Source organism: Primulina eburnea, unplaced genomic scaffold (genome assembly GCF_022965805.1).
Source record: "Primulina eburnea isolate SZY01 unplaced genomic scaffold, ASM2296580v1 ctg739_ERROPOS11973397, whole genome shotgun sequence".
Classification (NCBI taxonomy): Eukaryota; Viridiplantae; Streptophyta; class Magnoliopsida; order Lamiales; family Gesneriaceae; genus Primulina; species Primulina eburnea.
Window position 1 is genome coordinate 3,337,050 of NW_027331510.1, and position 20,814 is coordinate 3,357,863.

At 37.2% G+C, this 20,814-nt stretch overlaps 3 protein-coding genes and 1 non-coding gene across 4 annotated transcripts; 2 read left to right on the top strand and 2 right to left on the bottom strand.

Annotated features, from left to right (window-relative positions):
• Nucleotides 1-6,150: 6,150 nt before the first annotated feature.
• Nucleotides 6,151-6,232, bottom strand: TRNAS-GCU (transfer RNA serine (anticodon GCU)). Its single transcript has one exon. It is a non-coding gene; the product is annotated as a tRNA-Ser (tRNA).
• Nucleotides 6,233-8,747: 2,515 nt separating this feature from the next.
• Nucleotides 8,748-14,975, bottom strand: LOC140821984 (rsm22-cox11 tandem protein 2, mitochondrial-like). Its single transcript, XM_073182686.1, has 12 exons — nt 14,798-14,975; nt 14,374-14,639; nt 13,757-13,830; nt 13,584-13,678; nt 13,077-13,174; nt 12,834-12,917; nt 11,537-11,617; nt 11,347-11,430; nt 11,123-11,218; nt 10,752-10,828; nt 9,464-9,552; nt 8,748-9,347 (listed from the first exon to the last, which is right to left on the bottom strand). The coding sequence occupies exons 1-12, from the start codon at nt 14,925-14,927 to the stop codon at nt 8,983-8,985; spliced, it is 1,539 nt and encodes a 512-aa protein (XP_073038787.1). The 5' UTR covers nt 14,928-14,975; the 3' UTR covers nt 8,748-8,982.
• Nucleotides 14,976-16,137: 1,162 nt separating this feature from the next.
• On the top strand, nt 16,138-16,736 carry LOC140821929 (uncharacterized). The gene has a single exon (XM_073182612.1). It carries the CDS (start codon nt 16,335-16,337, stop codon nt 16,584-16,586), a length of 252 nt encoding a protein of 83 aa, XP_073038713.1. The 5' UTR covers nt 16,138-16,334; the 3' UTR covers nt 16,587-16,736.
• A 1,711-nt stretch (nt 16,737-18,447) lies between these two features.
• LOC140821713 (VQ motif-containing protein 25-like) lies at nt 18,448-20,511 on the top strand. The gene has a single exon (XM_073182274.1). The coding sequence runs from the start codon at nt 19,304-19,306 to the stop codon at nt 19,772-19,774; it is 471 nt and encodes a 156-aa protein (XP_073038375.1). The 5' UTR covers nt 18,448-19,303; the 3' UTR covers nt 19,775-20,511.
• Nucleotides 20,512-20,814: the final 303 nt, after the last annotated feature.

The window sequence follows — 20,814 nt, forward strand, 5'->3', positions numbered from 1 at the left end:
TCGGGGCCACACACCTCGACCATTCCAAGTCCCGGGACATGCTCCCCGGCCCAAGGCTCCGCACCTTGGTTCTTAAAAGCCCAGGGCACTACACCCTGGCTCGGGGCCACACACCTCGACCATTCCAAGTCCCGGGACATGCTCCCCGGCCCAAGGCTCCGCACCTTGGTTCTTAAAAGCCCAGGGCACTACACCCTGGCTCGGGGCCACACACCTCGACCATTCCAAGTCCCGGGACATGCTCCCCGGCCCAAGGCTCCGCGCTTTGGCTCTTAAAAGGCCCAAATGACCATGAGGACCGGGTCTGGGAATACATATGTATTTCACATATCATTTAGTCACAAGGAAGAAAAGAAAGTTCTTCATTAAAGGGCTCGAAGGCCGGAAATTACAAAGAAAAAAGAGAGAAGGTAAACAATCCTACTCTAAAGGTGCAGTTTGATCCCCGGACTCCCCAGCCTCTTGGTCAGCATCACCATCTTTAGGAAGGGAGTTAATGGCTTTGTCAATATCCGGGAAGCCTTCTTTGTTAGCCGGGATTAAGTTTTCCTCTTCAAACTGTTCCCGGCATTTCTCAAAACCGACTTTGAAGTAGTTGTATGATCTATCTTCAACAGCCGCTTGGAAATCTGAGGATTGAAGGAAAATAGTCTTCCATTCCTCTTGAGTAAGCTGTAAGGATTTAAGCTTATCCTCAGCAGCCACGACTCGATGTTGTTGGCGAGTAGCTTCTTCCTCAAGGTAGCGGGTCCGGGATTCCAAGAAAGCAATCTGCCTTTGAGAGGCCTCTTCTCGGATTAAACTTTCATCCCGAGCACGCTGAGCGGAAGCCAAATGCTGGTTGGCCATTTCCAGGGAGGCCAGGAGACCGGTGACTTTCTCCTCATGCAGCTTGGTAGCCCGGGCAATATCTTCTCGAAGTTGATCATGAATTTCTTGAGCCGCCCGGGCTTGCCTATTTGTCTTGGTGGCTACTGCAGCCACCTCCTCAAAAGCAGACATTATCATTTGAGCAGCCTGAGCAAAAACAAAGAGCAAAAGTCATAAAGAATGTGTCAAAATATAAGTGTAATAAGGAGAAAAACTTACGGAATAGAGGCGATTCGATCCTTCCAGAAATCTATTGCAGGCCGGAACACTTTTTAGAAAGGCCGCCTCAGAAAGACTGAGCATCTGCTTAAAGCGTTTCGCGCCACTAGAAGTAGGCCCTTCGAAAAAAATGTTAGTCGAAGGAAATTCGGAGCTGGAGGCTTCCTTGAACTGCGGAGGAGGAAGGGATTCGTGGGAACCAGAAGGACCCTGATCACCTGCAGGAGGATTATCCAAGATAATCAGTTCGGGCTCGACAGCCAAGATCCTTTGCCTTTTACTAAGAGGAACCAGATCTTCGGCCTCCTCTGAGGTCTCAACCACTACCCGAAGAGTATCATCCCGGGAAGGATTCTCTCGAGTAATTTCGATTCCCCGGGGCGTTTCCTCCATAGCACGTTGTTTTTCTGCTTCGGCCATTGCCCGGTTTGTTGCGAGTTCCTTTTCCCGGGCCGCCTTTTCGACTGCTCGTCTTTTAGCGAAAGCTGCTTGCATCTCGGAGTTATCTGGACAGAGGAGAAGTAAGTGTTGAGTAAATCAAGGAAAGAACAAGGGAGGGGGTGGCAAGAAAGAAGGGTGAATTACCGGGTTGAGGGCCCGAGCCCGCCACCTCATCAATCATGCGATCTTCGGGATCCTCACCCCGGGGACTCAACCCATATGTGATCAAATTATCATCAGAAATTAATGTGGAAGATGAGTATTTGCGCCCTTCCACCAAATCCTGGCTCACGATGAAGGGTTCTTCAAATTTATAGGTGCCGGGAAGCGAAGGTTGTGTAGGCAGAGAAGAGAGAAAGCCAGACAAGCAGGGAAGATCTCCCGGAAGTCGAATAAAAAAGTATCTTCCTTTCCACCCTTTTTGAGAAGAGGGAATATCATCAAGGAAGCGAGCGTTATGCCGGGCAGTCAGGGAAAAGGCATTATCCCCAAACCGGCAAGAAAAGTAATAGTGAAGAATGAGGGGGTTAATAAGAAAATTATTCATGTTAAAGAGGACATAAGTGGCAGCCATTATCCTAAAAGAATTAGGGTGAAATTGGTTAATGGGTACGCCAAAAAATTTGGCAACTGCAATGAAAAAGGGGTGAATCGGAAATCTAAGACCATTCTTAATTTGGTCCCGGAAAAAAGTAGTGTACCCTTGAGGGGGGTTTTTTGCCCTATCAGAGGACTCGGGTATTAAAATAGAAAGATTGGAAGGAATACTACCCAAGGTCCTAAGTTCTTCATCCGCCCCTGGGCGCAGGGTGCTACTCAGAGAGGAGAACCAGGGAAATCCCGGGGCCTCGACAGGAGGAGGGCTCACGGCCCGAGTTTTGCCCTTACCTTTTCTTTGGGCGAGAATTCGGGAGGAATTAGGAATGGAGGGTTTAGAAGAAGATGGTTTAATTAAAGAGGCTACTGGTCTCTTAGCAGGTTGGGTGACAGAGCGTTGGGGTGGGGGAGATTGAGAAGCATCGGAGCGTAACGCAGCAGATTCGTCGCTAGGAGAGCCTCGCGCATTGGCTCCCGACGTTGAAGAAGTAGAGTTTGACATGATAAAAATAGAGAACTTACAGGTTTTGAAGAGGAGCTTCGGAAGTGGGTGATTTTTTGCACGGAAGAGCTTCGAGGAGCAATTTAAGCAGGGCTTCGCCGGAGATTCGAATTTGAAAGTGATATTTTCAAAATAATTTAGGCACTACTTATAAGGAGAAGGACTCGATCTCTACCCTTGATTTGCATCTAATCGGATGGACGAGATGATCCTTGGGAATCGGTAAGGACACGCGTAATCATTATGGTGTCAGACTTATCAACGCCTCGAAATTCGAAACGTTGATAACCGTTGAAGCAAGAAAGGTACGTACTATCACGGTACCTTTTGAATTACCCAGTTTTTGGTAGCCCGGGAGGTTTAAGGCCCCGGCATGTTATTTTATAAATCGGGAGGTTTGAGGCCTCGATATGTTATATGTTATGTTAAACCGGGGAGATTTTAAATCCCGGTTTTTACTTGGAAACACGTAAATTTGAGGGAAGTACACAAGCAAAATGCGCGAAGTAAAAGGCGAGGCCCCCGACAACTTGTTCGATAGCCCGGAAATTTAATTACCCGGGATTGTGTTTTTAGTCCAGGAAGAAGGATATCGCACCCCGGAATAGATTCCCAGACAGGTATATCGCGGAGACGTTTTCAGTTTTATAATTCGAATTATTACGATTGGTTGAGCATCTATTGTTGCGACGCACGTAAATTTATATAGATTTTCTGGAAAAGAGGCAATAAAGCAATAAAAAGCAATAAATTTCTCATTACATAAAGAAGCGGCGAGCAATTATGTCATCCATTACAACAGACACAGAATCTCGCCATTCTGTTATCCAGTTAGTCAGCTCGTGGATTCGAAGATTGACAAAGGTTTCATTGTGCATTATCTTGGTTAGCGCATGCCATTCTTTCCGCAGCATCATGTGTAGTAGAACCTGGTCATTAACCAGGTCTGTAATCCGAGCCACTGCAAATTCTCGGATATACTTCCTCGCTCTTGCTCTTTGTGCTCGAGTAAGAACGAGACTGTTGCGGTAGGAAAAATCCAGATCGTGGGCCTTATCTCGTACGGTCATAACTTTCCTCCACACGCTCTCCTCGATGCCTCTCTTCAGCTCCTCTAGATGAGGACGCATTGCCGGGGTCACCAAGACGTGTGTGCTGCTGCAAGCACTGGAACCGCCTGAACTCGACATGGTAAAATGGGAAATTGTTTTTTGTGTTCACCCTCTTACTTATAGGCAAACGTCCTTAAATGTGGGGGAAATCCAAGAGTCTCAGCCATGCGAAGCGTCTCCTTTATTATTCAAAGGCAAGAGTTGATCATAGCCATCAGATTTGGACAGGTGTATGATCAGGATGTCCCTCGTAAATTGCGCGGAGCAGACGAAAGGATCTGAACAGCTATCAAAACGTCAAGTCTGAGGTGCCTCGAAATACGGAACGTTTTTGTTTGGCAGGAGTTCAATAAATCTCATATTATTATGGCACCACGTCAGCAGACCGGGGGATTCTTGGTCCCTGTTTATTCCTTCTCTCGGACTACAATCTCGAGATCTCGACATAACAAACTGGTAGACCGAGACCTCATTGGCCTAAGCATTATTATCTAGGGATTATTAGTCATGTCAATTTTCATTATTTAATTTCGTTTAAGTGGGTTTCGCTATTTACCAGATAAGTGCTAGAACGAAAACAAAAGGACATTTCATTATTAAAAATGAGCACGAATTACACGGAGATGTTCATCCTCTACAGCAACCCTCCATTTGTGCAGCCAACCGCTGAGATCTCCGGTAGCGGTCTTGCCAAAGCTATCTGACCCGGCTATGTCTTCCAGGATCTTCAACTCCTTTTCTAGCATTAGTGCGTAGACACCATGGTGAGTAAATATGTCCACATACTCCGCAACACAAAGACGTTCACGGTACTTCTGCATACGAGCCACGTTCTCAGGAGCAGGAGCCCCTTCTGCGTACTGAGAAGATTCCAGCTCGTACAATCTTTCCCAAAATAGGAGTATTTTGTGGAAAACTTCGTCTTCTAAATCAGTCTTCCGTCTCTCTGTGACCGCACGCATAAATTCCCCCGCCATATCAGGAGCTTTCGAATTGCTTGAGCTTGCCATTGCATTGATAAGATGGAAGGATAAGCAAGGTCTCTATTTATAGGGTAGAGCGTTCATCTCTACCTTCGATTCAAATTTAATCGGACGATCGTAGGACGCTTAGGAAATCGTGCGTCCAAGTGAAGAGACGTGTGCAGTTATTGAGAGTATAGACTCATCATTACCTTGAAAAACGAGCAATTTTCAGTAGCATCCTCATTAATGTATTCGATCGATTCTCTCGAGAATAGTGATTATCAGACATCGGGGAGTCAAGGATATGGGATACGAGACACTCCAAAAGTTCCCTTGTTTAAATATTTGTTCACAATTGCAAAGAGTGCAGAAAGGATCAAATCGGGACAGCGAGTCAAGCTCTAGCCCGACTATTTTAGGGATGGGTGGTGATACCCCTAGTAGGATCCGGGTCATAGTCAGGGTCGATTTCAGGAGTATCCGGGTATAACTCCTCTTCCCGGATGGTATAACTCCTCTTCCCGGATGGATTGGTGTTGTACGCAATTCTTTATTATTTACCCGAGCTCTCATAGAGTTGGTCGGGTGCTTCTCCCCTGACCGGGTAGTGTTTTCCAGTTGCATATCCACTTTGGCAACCTCGAAAATAGCGTTACCTCGACAAGTGAGCCACACTTGAGTATAATCATTACATGCCATCTAATCTGCCAGAGCAACTTGGGCTTGGAGTGTCCGAGAAGTCATCAGAAGCTAGGAAGGTAAACCGACTTAGTAGATGTCACGGAAATCGAGGAAACTACCCATTCCTCCCCTATAAATAGCAGGTATTAAATTCATTTAAGAGAGAGACTCTTTGAACTAAAAAGTATTGTTCACATATATTCGCATATATATTGCTTAATTTCTTCTTTGCCTGCTGATTTAAGCATCGGAGTGGTCACGTCGGACACCCCTCCGGCGCCCATTCACGAGTTCATCTTCTTGTTTGCAGGTCAAGATTGAAGCCATATACCTTGTTCATTTTCCTAAACAACACTACAAATACTTGATTCGATCCGGTGGAGCACCCGACCCTGCTCATCTATTTCGCCTGGATCGCATCAGCTATGTTTCTTGAAACGAGCCATTACAAATTCAAATATTCATATATTATCTCATATGATTATATATATATATATATATATATATATATATATATATATATATATATATATATATTTAAATTCACATATTATCCTCTACAAATTATATATTTAAGAGAGTTGTAGCAAATAATTATTAAAATATAATAAATTAATCGTCCTCTTACTTCTTTGATTTCAAAAAAAAAATATAATAAATTAATAAAAAAATTCAATATACATTTTAAAAAAAACAACTGGACAAAAATGGTCGTTAAAGATATTTAATTTCTACTGAGAAATTGTGCAAAAGTAACCATCCGCGTCGCCTGAGAGATTCGAACTCTCGCGGGGAAACCCCATGTACTTAGCAGGCACACGCCTTAACCACTCGGCCAAAGCGACACTTTTGAAGGATGTGTAAACTTTCATATTATTATATATTTTTAAAATAATACAATTATATTAGAGACCAGATTATACATTTAATTATCTGTGGTAACCAAAATATCTCCTTAAAAGTTTAAGAACATCAACTATGATTCAATTATTTATTAGCCTTAGAAGATTCTAATTACAAATGATACTCCGGGATGTCCCGGGTCATGGATAAATCCGGGCCAAGAAGGCGAAGATCTGCATAGAAGCCCGGATCTCAAGCAACCCGGGACATTGAGGGGATAGCTCAAAGACAGGGAGGATCTATGGAGAGATGGTTCATCAGAAGGTTGGGCCATTGAAACATTATTGATTTGATCCGGTGGAGCACCTGACCTAACTCTTACTCATTTCACCCGGATTGCATCAACAAATAATCTTTAAATTTGTTGAAGAGATTAAATGTGTTTATTTGTTTTAATTAAGGGATGATATATCGGTTTGATTCAGAGCATGCAGTAAAATTAAATTTGAATTTTATTAGAGCTTCAGTTTACCATTTTATCTCCTTCGCTTTGAAAACAAAAGTCCATAGGTTATCTTGGCTTCCCACCCAAAGTAGTTTATGTATCTGTTCCATATCAAAACATGTCTTCATCGTTCATTTGCTTTGGAAGAAAACTCGATTCTTGATCTGTTTCTTCTTCATTCCCTTAGAAAAAACACCGACCTCGATCCTAAGCCATCGCACAACATCAAAGGGCTTGGTAATTCACAATTGAATTTTATGCGAAGTCGGCGCACTCGCGAAAATTAATGATCTAGCTGCTTGAACTCTATTCTATTGGACTTCATTCACTGTTTTTGTTTCTAGATTGATATACGAGGCTTGGATATAGGTACATTCACTGACGAGAAATTGTTTGCAATAGATTTTCACCATACTTCTAAAGATGAATTTATTGGACATGAGATATCACAAAAAATGCATACATATACATTACATAAACAAATAAATGAATGTATATTATGATGACATTTAATTTGACTTTCATCTTGAAATTTTTTGTTTTTTTTAATCCAAAATCACTAAATCCACTATTGATTATTTGACACTCCAACGTAACTTATGTAGCAAGAATAAAATCTAAACTATACATAATAAAATATATCTAAGCAAAACAAAGGACAAATTGCTTTATATTCTCCTTTATTTATGCTTAGATTGGTTTTATTGTATCTATCAGTAAATTTTATTTTTGTCATACGAGTTAGATAAGAGATGATCGGTGTCAAATAAATAATATTTGATATATTTAGTTATTTCGGATGAAAGAAGAACTAAAACACACACAAAAATTCAAATTAGTTGATGAAAACTAAATTTTAACAAATTACATATCTACAAAACTATTTAGAACCAAACACATACCACCGTCCTCGAATACTGTCGTGTACTCGTGTTGCACCACCCTCCACCATTGACTCGACAGCCCGGCAAAGGATAGATCAATTGGCATTTACTACACCCTGCCAGATAAATTTATGTCAATTATGAAGGGGATGAAGGGGTCGTTGATCATAAACGTACATGAAATTAATATATCGTATGTATCAGAAGTTAATGTTGTGCTCTGATATTGTCAATACACATAACATACAGCGAAAATTAATTATTTGACACACAAGTATAACTTGAATAAATAGGGACCAGATTTAAATTATGCACAAGTGTATAAAAATTTGTGCAATGTCTCATGACAAAAATTCACTAGAAAAATATATAAACCATTTACACCAAAGCAGTACTATTGAGTATAACAAAACCAAATTTCTTGACACTCTAAGGAATTAAAATGCATCAAAATCAACCAAACTCAAAACTAGATGCATAAACCGAAGTTGCTTAAAAAAAATAGAAAAACACTCTTCGATCAACACTCTGCATCAGTGTTGTTATGCACGTGTCTTCAACACCAATCAGCAACACGGCAATTTTGTGAATCAATTACACAAAATCTTCATATGAAGATCTTCAATACTGAACTTGTGCAAGTTCAAAAAATTCCAACAGTTACGTAAAAGTCGTCGCGTTCTTCTCTCAATATTCCATATATATATATATATATATATATATATATATATATATATATATATATATATATATATATATATATATAGATTTTCATATCTTGACCAAATTATCATTTTGTAAGAACAAAATCTTACAAACATGAAAACAAGAGTTTATTAGAAATAAGACTCTATTCAAATCTAAGATATTATATCTGAGAGATAAATATCAAACACAAATCATAGGAGAGAAATACTAAGATTAGATTAGATCAATCAAGTCTAGAAATAAATGATTATTTATTTATATTATTATAAGAAAAATAACTAAAATTTATCAAAATAACATATTTATATGATTACAGTTGACTCAACGAAACGTACAACGGTACAAGACTGAAAATATCTCACTCCATTTGCTTGGCATGTGATGTTTGAACTTTGAATTTGATAACATAAAGGCCAAATAGAAATAATAATAATAAATAAATAAAAAGAAACAAAATACATAGAACATGCTGAAAGCTATATACATCCACTTGCACCTTCTTGGACAGGAAGCGGATGTATAAAAAAAATTAATACAAGAGTATTATTAAAAAAAAAAAATCTAGTACAAATTATTGTATTAAAAAATCTAGTACGAATAGTATTTTTTGTACTAGCAATGAGAAGATTATAGCTTATTAGCTTTTGCATGTCATTTACATGTAAAACCTTTGAGATTTTTCGCCCCTAAGAGGCCACAAGTCACCCCAAATTGATCGCCGGGCTTGATGATGCAAAGTGGGATTCTTGCTCTGCGTGATGACAACACGGTCAAAGGAGCCTTCTGTTCCTTCGCCATTGGTTGAACGGCACACATCCAACTCAACTCGTTTACCCCTTCGAAATGGCATATAAATTATTCTTCCCCACCCACTTCCAAGATCGGCATGAGGCATTTCTCCATTTTTGTCCTCATCGTATTCTTCCTCTACATCATCATTCTCCACTAATGAATCAGTTTCCGACACATTAGAATCAGATGCAGCGGTTTTCTCATCTGCTTCATACAGAAGTTGGCTCTCTGGAACGACGATTCAAAATTTACTCAGTATTCCTCAAGAGGACAGCAATCGGCATAGAACAACCATGAGATGATCACAAGTACTCGAATTCGAATATAAAAATTGGAACACTCACCAACATCCTTCTCTAGATCTTCAGGTATCCTTTTAGCATGCCTCTCTTTTAACGTATCAAACTTCATACCATCAAGTGGCCAAGGTTCTCTGCTCAAGATAACCAATTAATTTATCAGATAGACGTAAAATTAAAATGAGGAACATGACGTATTCATTGGGATATGGAAGAGAAAATTAAGAACATACTCTCTTGACCACATTTCACTTGGATAGCAACTAGGAAATGAAATGAAAATATTGATTCTTAACTAAAATAGCATAGATCAAGTTGTTCGTGGCACATTATTGGTTTAAAACAGATACTGATATTTGATTGTTCTAGAAAACAGAGCCAATGCTAGTCATTCCTGATTGCTAAGCTATGTTTTCACAGCCTAAAGATGAAACAAATAAAGACGAACCTTCAACTATCTAAGATGCATTAAGGTGATTTATAATAAACTGATGAGAAATAGAGATGGCAAAAAGGTTTTCTATATGTGTGAATTTAAGTAGATGGGATAAAACTTCTCAATTTAGACAAAATCATAGTGCAGCAATCTAACGGACCCATAAACCCACAAATCTGCCATATAAAAAATCATCAAACATAGGAATCACACCATCACAAATCTCTGTGTAATGTCAAATGTGCATAATAAAACCAACAGAAATAACAGTCCTCCAAAACTCAAGGGGAATAAGATCAAACTTGATGAGGTTGGATTCAATAGCACAGTTGCAGAGAATTCATCTTATTTTAAAATGCAGTAAAATATAAACAAGAAAGCAGTCTCTTCAAGCTGATACGAGAATAAGAATTTCCCACGAGAATACAATTTAATGGCCAGAAGCCAAATACTTTAGTCTAAGAAAATCCACTCTCCAGTCAAAGCCAAAACATAAAACACAGAATTCTTCTTCTTACAAGACTATTTAACAAATTAGTTTAGAGCATTTTATATTGTGTGCGTTGCTAGTATAACACAATAAATTTTACTGTATGATGTACAAGAAATTGCAATATCTATCACCCTTTTCCTTTAGATAAATTTCCTATACCAGAATTAATTTTAAATCAGACAAGGCGTAACAGCTGACACTCACCAGACTGATTCCACACAAAATATAAGCATGAATATATTTTTGGTACACCACTCACAAGTATGATTTGAAGATGATTGTGTTGAAGTGTCCATCATATTAAATATGACATCCGATTCAGAGCTAGAAAGTAGACTCGGAAATGTTTATGATGATATTGAATATAAATTTATTATTTATGCTCAAGCAATAATTATAATAACCTTGGTCGTAATCCTCGCCTGAAAGCTACATAACAGAACTTCTCATCTTCAAAGCCACGTAGAGGACCCTTGGATTGCTACATAATGAAAGCAAAGACAAAAACTCTAAGATAAACAGTTCATCCTCAAGCTTCCAAACAAAATCAATTGATTACAGACTCCTTCCTTACCATCATTTAGATAATGATATATTTAAAAATGATGAAGTCAAAGTGGGCATTTGACGTAAAGTGTTAAATGATGTATCAATTAAGTCTTCAAATTGTCTCACTATGCACGCAAAATAGAAATTACATAAAGTCTACATCTCTTTGTGCTGCGGACTGAGTGTCCATGTGTGGTGTAGCAGTAGAGTGCGGTTTTGGCAAAACCTTGTATAATCGCTGTGATGATGTCCTCTCCAGGCGTTGAACAAAATGACAGTATTTGTCTGTATTCTGCAACGGGCACGGTCCATCATGAGGACACTGCAACGCCGTCATCAATTTTAAACAACAGCGTAAAAAAAGTTTTGAGATCCATTAGACTGACAAGGAACTTGCTGCTTCTAAGCAAATAGAGTGCAAGTTATGAAAGAGGAAAACCATAAACTTACAGGTGCAACTATAAATGCACCGGTTTTAAGTGTCAACAGATCCTTGGAGGCTTTATGGGCAGCATTTTGCAATTTGCGAATTCTCTATAAAAAATAGAAAACCAGATTAAATTTTGAGAAGAATAGCACAAGGAAGAATCCATGAAATACAAACACCAGTAGTTGAAACTGATCATTTTAGGGATTTTACCCTTTTCTCCATCCACAAGATATGGGATCGCATTTGAGATATGATACTTGATCCTTGTGGTGTCCCAGGCTCCACCAGTATCTGTAACATGTGAGAAAAAATTGATTAGCAAAATAAAAATAAAAAATTCCCTCTGAAATTCAACTTTTTGCGCATCAATAGACAATACAGACTTCGAAGAAAAGGAGCTCTGACTATGAAAGTCATCAAGAGAACTTTCCATAACACGTGACACATATATCTCATGTAAACTGCAAAATTCCTCGTGTTCACACATATTTCTGAAACTATGGGAAAACTCCTAGTCAGCAGCAAAGCAGAAGCAAGTCTCTGGCCCATAACAAAAATTACATTGTTAATATTCTCAGGAATGCTAATTTTGCAATGAGCGAGGACAGACAATTTTTATCCAGGAAAGGGAAATGGAGCCCGGTCAAGAGCAACCACTTGTGCACCACCAAACCAAATATGAAAAAAAAAAAAAAGAAAAGAAAAAACAAATTAGAAGAAAAAGTAAAAGCAAAAAAAATTAGAAACATCAGTGGATCACTTTTTGGTATTGATCCTGGTCAGAATAAATGTGGTGTATTCTTCAACCAAGTTAGTTACATCAATTACATGAAGGACACATATGCTTGAATGCGTAATAGTATAATATCCACAATTGCTCATATCAGGTTGTTTCTTGGCTGGACAGACAGCACATGATATTTGCTTTGCAAATTTGGGAAAAATTGTTGATTATCCAACAGCATATAGTGGAGTCTTAATCGTGTCAAAACCCATGGATTGTTCAGAAATTTTTAAATCCGCAATAAAAAAATTTCTCACAAAACAGAACACCATTTTAAAGAGAGAAAACTGGGAGGGAAGGAAAGGAAGATAACATAAGAGGAAGGGGCGAACGGCTAATTCCTCCCATTTACATGTGCCTCCACTAGAGCATCTAGGATTATTTTAAATACATACAAGGCACATGACTTTGCATCTTTAGTTTTATTCTTAAATGCCCTAAAATCTCCCTCTATCCTCATCCATATGCCAGAGATGTAACTCTGCAAACATTATCCCATTTGTGACTCAATTTGTTTCACATTGATTGTGTAAGTTAAATATTTTGCTGCCAAGCCAGCTCCAAAATTTGACTCTGTCAACAAATCCATATGAAGGATGGTTTCAACAAATATGGATGAGAGTAGAGGTAAATGTATTATGAATAAATGGGTATAATCCAAAAACCAACTTAGCAATCACTGAGAGGAATATACATGCTAAAAAATTGGTTTTAGAACATTACCAGGATATCTCCAGTGAGATCCCAGAGTTGGCGCACTAGAGTAATTCTGTCCTTCACAGATGGTATCTCTCCAAGCACATACGACTTCACCCAATTTCCCAAAACAATGAGATGTTAACCACATAAGCTCACATAATTCGAAGAAAAGGAGAAGCGGAAAAAAATGTCTTCCACAAGTAACGAACTCATTCCACTCGTACCCAATGTCACTTAACACACAATAAGGTCTGTTGTGATACTTACAGCAATAACAAGGTCATGTCGCCTGCCAGACTTGTTAATATGCTTAGTCAACAACTGGATGTTATCATAGCTATGGATCAGGGGCAAATTTTGTAGTCCTGCGATTTTACCAAAATGAAAATAAGAATCAGCCCATGATACTCAGATTTTATATTATAAAGATTCAGTACAGTGGAAAAAGGAGCGTCTTTGAAAATATTGCAGAATCAAAGTACAACCTCGTGTATAAGATATCAACCAGAAGGTAAATACTACTCAAATGATGCTTCCTCTAATTTTTGAGTGATCAAAACTAAATAAAACTAATGGCATTGCATTTATCTACTATCGTGCGTATTATCTCACCTACATGGAGCTCAATTCTTTTTAAACACACACCCAAGCGTGCATTACCCACAACCTCAACTCTATGATAGCAACACAGAAATAAAGTAAAAATTTGTACTATATGTACAAGATTGGCAACTTTCATTCAGAAGATCACAATTCTATTTATCATAACACCACCTTTCATCAGGCTCTGTCCTGCTCTTTGCATTGATTGTGACGGCTCCACCAAGTTAATCTGCTCCAATGACCCTGGCCACACCTCCGTCATTGCCCTAACTCAATTTGAATATATCCACAATTTTAGCTCATCCATAATCATTGAATTCCTAAAAATAAAACCTAATGCTTACCATAATGCTGAACTGGTTCCTGCCCCAAAATCTAGTACTTTCGCTGGAACAAAATCAGGAACCCTTCTTCTCACCTGGGAATTCATTTGAACACAAAAAATCATTTTCACCTTCTCTACATTCAAGAAAATTTTGACGATCTTTAGAGATGGCAAAAATCCCTTGAAAAAAGAATTTAGTTATATACAACTAAAAAAGTCCAAGCTCTGGGATTCTGACTCACTGATTCTGGAGGGTGAATAACAATCAATATCAAGCACCCCTCGAAAGATTTATAAACATCAAGTGACTTTTGAACTTTTTCCCCTGAGAGGCATGATTTTCCAAATAAATATTTAACATAATCAATTAATTTTCACACGCGATATACAAAAGTTCCTTAGCACGTTGCATTGCTCTGAAAAACATTTGAAGACTGATATACGGTAGAAAGAATAATAGGGAGGAACGATAAGTACACTCGCTAAATAGTAACAAAACCCTTGGAATTTACATTCCTAAACCAGAAAAATTTATTTTTGGGGGGTCGAAGAGGTCAGACTCGTACAACTGATAACAAATTAATATGTACAAAAACAGAGTAGTGCCCAAGCTCGCATGTACACTCACTTTTATACCTCACTGAGGACGCGGTAAAGAGCAGAGTATACAGCAGGCATGCGTGCAGCAACATAAGCGATAGCCTGATCTTCTTGATATTTAAGGCCAGTATCCCCATAAGCAGACTTAACTTTCCACCTCTGTGAACATTCATTGGCTTTGAGCGGGTCTTCCACCAGCTCCTTCGAGGTCGATGCTGGAAGAAGCGAGTTTGCTTCCTTAATTCCATTGAATGATTGCGACAAGCTCAACACCTTCCTCTTCATATGCACAACCTCTTGATCTAAATCAAAAATAAAAAATTAGACAACCAAACAAAACTGCACGCAAAAGCAAATAAATTAACAATATTATGAAACATAGAAAATTAAACAGGGAAAAAATTGATTGGAACAATCACATTCGGAAAACTTGTTACTTTTTCTGCTCTGTCTTTCTTACCTTGGAGGTACTTGTCAATGGCAGAGCGTAGATGAACGGGGACGATGTGACAGCGCTGAGACAGTTTGGCCGCAGCTTTTAGAGTTTCGGCTGTGAATTTCGGAAGTGTTTCGGAGATCAAGGAGGCCATTTTGGAACAATTGAGAGTTCCAGCTCGCAAGGGTTTTACGCCTATGCCTATATATATATATATATATATATATTCATATATACCATCAATTTTGATATCCTGCACACCTACCGTACACACCTTTATGAACACCGATGAGGTGTCACTCATCCATTGCATGCGCAATTTTTCTATATTTCATCACATCCGATGAGTGATTGACATCTCATCGGTGCTCACAAAGGTGTGCACGGTAGATGTGCAGGATATCAAAACTATATTTATCATTATTTCATATATATATATATATATATATATATATATAATGGTACAATATTTTTTTTAAAAGCAAAAACAAGAGGTCATACCAACATGATTATTTTTGAAAAAAAGAAGAAGAATATGAATTCGGAATTTGGGTATGTCAACATTTCAATTAGACAAAACAACCAACCAAATATCTCATGCAAATACACAATTTTTTTCATCGCAAAAGATGAAAAATTCTCCGAAAAAAACGACTTTTTCCTTCCTGTTGCAAGTTTTTTACTTTAAAATGAGCAATTGGCATTCACTACACCCTGCAAGATAAATATACATCAATTAGTATGTGTTAATGAAGCAATATATTCTTGCTGCTCAAGCATATCACTGAGGTCGGCCGAAAGCAATCAAGTGATCATCACAAAAAAAATTCTGCTTAGCAACAGAAATTACCATAGCTAAAATCACCATCGCAAACATATTGCAAAGATTTTTCAAAACTCGTACATACACCAACATATATGAATGAATGTGTATCGCACGTATTTGACAATGGGGAATGGAGAATGCTTCCAAAAAAATCATTTTTTGTATTTAAAAAAATATTTCATCTTCTAGAAAGAAAAAAAAAAGAAGAAGTAATTCACTTACCTTTTATTTTTTGTATTTAAAAAAAATATATTTCATCTTCTAGAAAAAAGAAGAAGAATTAAGTAATTCACTTACCTTTTACTTTTGAACAGTGAAGTATATATGATTCCGACGTCAATGTCCTGGGAAACTTCGTAATAACCAGTAGTGTCTTTCTCGAAACAAAAATTTCATTTCACCGTAATAATTTATTATAATATTTGTGGTCACTTTAAAATATTAACATTAATAAATTATGGCAAATGAATGATAATCAGTTATTGACAATCACCTGTCTGCAATTTTATATAATTAAATTAAATAAATTGGACTCTTGAAGTTCCATGAAAGACTGCTTGTTCCAAAAGCTGAGTCAAAGAGGCCGGCGAGAATCTTCAAGCCACCCTCTCTGTCTCATCCCACCTATAAATTCCGATCTTCCAACTTTATCGTCTCCATAAATTTAAGAAAAACCTACGGATTTTTCAAAGTTGTTATTAATCATTAATATTTTTCTGTTACTTCAATATAATAATGGAGTTGGAGATGAGCAACATATTGTCGAAGGTGGCGCTGTTCATTCTTGTTCAAGCTCTTGTGTATTTGATTCTATCTCAGTCTTCCGATATTTTCTCCAAGACCCAGAGAACACACAGCTTCAAGCCTGCTCGTTCTCTCAGCATCCGCCGTTGGGCCGCCGCTCTGGCGGATATTCCGGCAGGCAGCGAGTCGTCTCCGTCGACGAGAGCAGCTGGGTTTTTGCGTTCTTTCAGCCGGAAAGGTTGATGTGCTCTGCGGAGGTGATTCATTTTCCGGAAATATTAGAAGCTTAAAGATCTATCATACGTACAGTTGCCGAGTGTGAATATTCTCTCCTTTTTTAGGGGAAAAAATAGATTATGAATTATATTCCAAGTTATTTTGTTCTTGTTGATATTGTACGTGTTGTTTTAGTTATTTTGTCGGCCTTAAATAAGAAGTTTTTTAAATGTTATGCACATACATATATGACAAAAACTTGTATGAGACGGTCTCACGGGTCGTATCTGTGAGACAGATCTCTTATTTAGATTACACATGCAAAAGTATTACTTTTTATGCTAGAAGTATTACTTTTTGTTATGAATACGGGTAGTGTTGACCCGTGTCACAGATTATGATCCGTGAGACGGTCTCACATGAGACCTACTCTACATATATATATATATATATAATTATTATTCAAAAAGATATACATTTATAGTTTTAAGAAAATGTGATACTCAATAGTTTTTGTATTTTATGGAAAATATTACTTGAACTAATTTATCAAAATCATAGATTTATTGGTTTAGTCCAAGTTAAGAACTAACAGTTCGCAGTATTTCATCTAGTTCTAGAAAACATTGGCCATAGAAAATTTGAAAATATAAATTATTTATTTTAAAACAATATTTTGGCTCATATTTGAAACTTTCTATAAATTCGTTGTGAAATAAATTGATTTCGGGTCAATTTTGATATATAATCAAATCATCACTCTCCTACCCTTTCTATTGATGATTGGAACTTTATCTTATAATTTAAACTATTCACTAGAATTTAGATTTTTTTTAAAAAAAATACTACTGGGATGTTTATATATGAGGTAAAATTATAAAAATAAATATTAATTTAAACATTTCTAACAAACCGGGGTTTAATTGGAAAAATTTTAAACTTTTTTTATAAGACAAAAACTTGTGGGACGATCCCACAGGTCGTATTTTGTAAAACAGATCTCTTATTTGAATCATCCCTGAAAAAATATTACTTTTTTATGTTAAGAATATTACTTTTATTATGAATATCGATATATTTGACATGTCTCATATATAAAGATTCGTGAGACTGTCTTTTAATAGACTTACTTTTTTTTATAAACATTTCCAAGGAGCCAGGCCTCCAGAGATTCTCCTCGGGACCGGCCCCGAAGCCCTGGTTGATCATAATTGTTCAAAAATTTTACTGGGCTTGGGGTTTCACATTTTTTTACTACTTAATAATGCTTTTGAATTATTTAAATAATTATTATTTTTAATTAAAAACAGTGAGTAAATAATTGAATAGTGTGAAAATATTAAATTAAATATGATATAAAAAGTTAAGTGTTTAAAAATTATTAATTAAATATAGTCATCAAAATAAACAGAAAAATCAACTCGTCGTTAATTTTTATTAGAATTAATTAAATCATATCAACAAGAAATTTATGAAACTCTACCTGCTCCAGGCAAGGCGTCATCATTTGGGCATCAGCAACAGAATTATCGGAGGCTTTCAAGATAAAATAAATAAAAATCGAAGAATATAATTAGTGCATTATTGAGAGTCTCGGTCTCTTATTTTATTAAATGTTTAGAAGTGGGGAGGCATTTCAAGTCAACCCTACTTATTATATAAAATAAATAAAAATTGCAGAATATACCATGGAAAGAGTAGGTCTCTTGTGAGACGATCTCACGGATCTTTATCTGTGAGACGACTAATCCTATCGATATTCACAATAAAAAATAATATTTTTTCACGGATGATTCAAATAAGAAATACGTCTCACAAAATACGACTCGTGAGACCGTCTCAAACAAATTTTTGTCCCAAAGACAAACGTTAACTAGATCAATTTAAGACATTTGTCAATGTCAACGAGGTATCCACAAGAAACGTGGAGACAACCACCCCCATACTCTTTCAAATAGCCTACTTTGAATAAAGTAAACGAAACTGAACGATCTAATATCCAAAGTCGATTAAAATACGAGCGAGTTTAGGTAAATTGCTATGCTCAAGAAGATGACAGCCATGCTTTCACATTGCTCATATTCGAAAATATCATTGACTTTTGTGGAACAGATGCTCCAAGGAGAATCAACACAATATAAATCTATTTAGGTTCATGAACATGTACAGCAATGTCCCCAAGTTCTCAAGAATCACAATATCACGTCGTAGATAAAATAAAACAAGGGACAATTAAGATTGAACATACAAGGAGAGAAAGAATGTCGGCTTGCTCAAAGACGGAAAAAATTATACGTATCTCGTACGGATGATGGGATAAATACTTTTAAGATAAGCATTGACTAATTTAATGGTTTTCCGCAAGCAAACCATGCTGCGTGGATCATCAACATGAAGTTTTTTAATGGGTACAACATTTGAAATTTGATTAGTTGATAAGGTATTATAATAGTAAAAAAATATTATTTTGCTGGTCATTATCGTGGGATATGTACGGTTATGTAAAACTAGACTTGTTAGCCAGAAGAAGAACGCATCTGATCATCATTGCCAAAAGGCAAAACATATTTTTCCCTTCCTTATTGTGGACTGTCATCGTATCCAACTCGCCAACTCAAGTTGTTATAAGTTCTCTAGTATAAATACACTCAAATCTAGGTAATACAACTACCACACACCAGCATCTTTCTATATATCCCTTCATCTCCGACCCAACCAAACTTCGCTAGAAACTCGAAGATAACATGAAGTCACACCCGTATAGCACAAGTTTAGTACCAGCTAAGTTGGCCTTGCACGACGACTCTCGTACAATCTCTAAACTCAAGCCCAAAATACGTATAATTCACATCGTTGCACCAGAGATTATAAAGACAGATGTTCACAATTTCAGAGAGCTAGTTCAGAGACTTACAGGCAAACCCGACGAAAGAAAAGAAAGCAAGAAGCAAGTGAGTGATTTTCCATCCGTAGCATTTCCTTCAAAGACATGCGGAAGGAAGCCAAAAAAGAACATGAAACCAGCAATTATGCCTGCATTGCAAATTAAACATAGAATTAAGGAGAGTGAAGAAATAATTTGGGGCGATAATACGAATGCACTTTTGGGTTTTCTTGGAGACGTGGATGGGTTTATTCACGACTTGAATGTGTTTCCTCTGCTTCCATTCAGGTCTTCTCAGATCAATACATTTGGTGAGATTCCACTATTCTAGTCGAAAACTCATACTGTCTCTTCAGAGATGCATAAGATTCTATCTTAAGTTTGTGTGCAGAAAAGGGAAGTTCAATATATTTTTTTCATTCATTTTCTACTTCTTTAGAGCATGAACGGATTGTTCCATTTATGCTTAGCGATCAAGCAAAACATACTTTGGCTCTTCATTTTCTCATGTTGTGAGGTGACTGTATTTGGAATTGAACAAAGGTATTTGGTATTTGGTGTCATTGGATAAATTTGGAAAGGCTTTCTCGTTTTGTGACTTTACTGGGATGCTACAAAGGACTGGGCAGTGGCTGTTATTTGAGGGACCTAGAAAGCCACAGAAATCCATATCATTCTTAGTCACTATTACTTGGATCTACTGAGGATGTTCTATCTGGAAGTCTTAGATGCGGTTTATCCATCAAAAATGGAATCGGGTATTTCCCTCGGCACGTGTTTTCACCACTATAGAAATACTCCAGATGGTCCCAGAGATTGGTTTTATATGTTTGGTTCAGAACGATATAGATTTGACCCAAAAGGTCTGACAATCATCTTTAGATTCATGAAGTTTTTTGCTAATTCATATGGCATTAGTGCTAGTCGTGTGATTTATATAAACAAAGAGATTAAGTGCGTACTCGGTTTTGTTTACACAGTCTTCATACCATGTACAGAATTTCAGTCATGTAAAAATAATTTTGCTCCTGAAGTACAATAACACTAATGGAAGCCTATTTTGTAATTAGGCATATTTTTCACGTCAACAGACTAAGGTAGCTTCTCTAAGCACTTGTACTTGATACAAAGAAAATAAATTTCCAGTAGCTGTATAACGTCACCTATATATTCATATCCCTTTATAAGTAATATAAAAATCACGAATATTCACCCAACTTATTAAATAAAAGGAAAGTTACCGTGAAAGTCTATAACTCTCAAAATTAAGCTCCCATCGAAGCGACCTGGCAGGCTTCCCACAAAATTACAAGATCAAATTAGTTTTGTTAGTAGCTAATTATTTAGGCGAATCTTTTTATGCTGTACCAT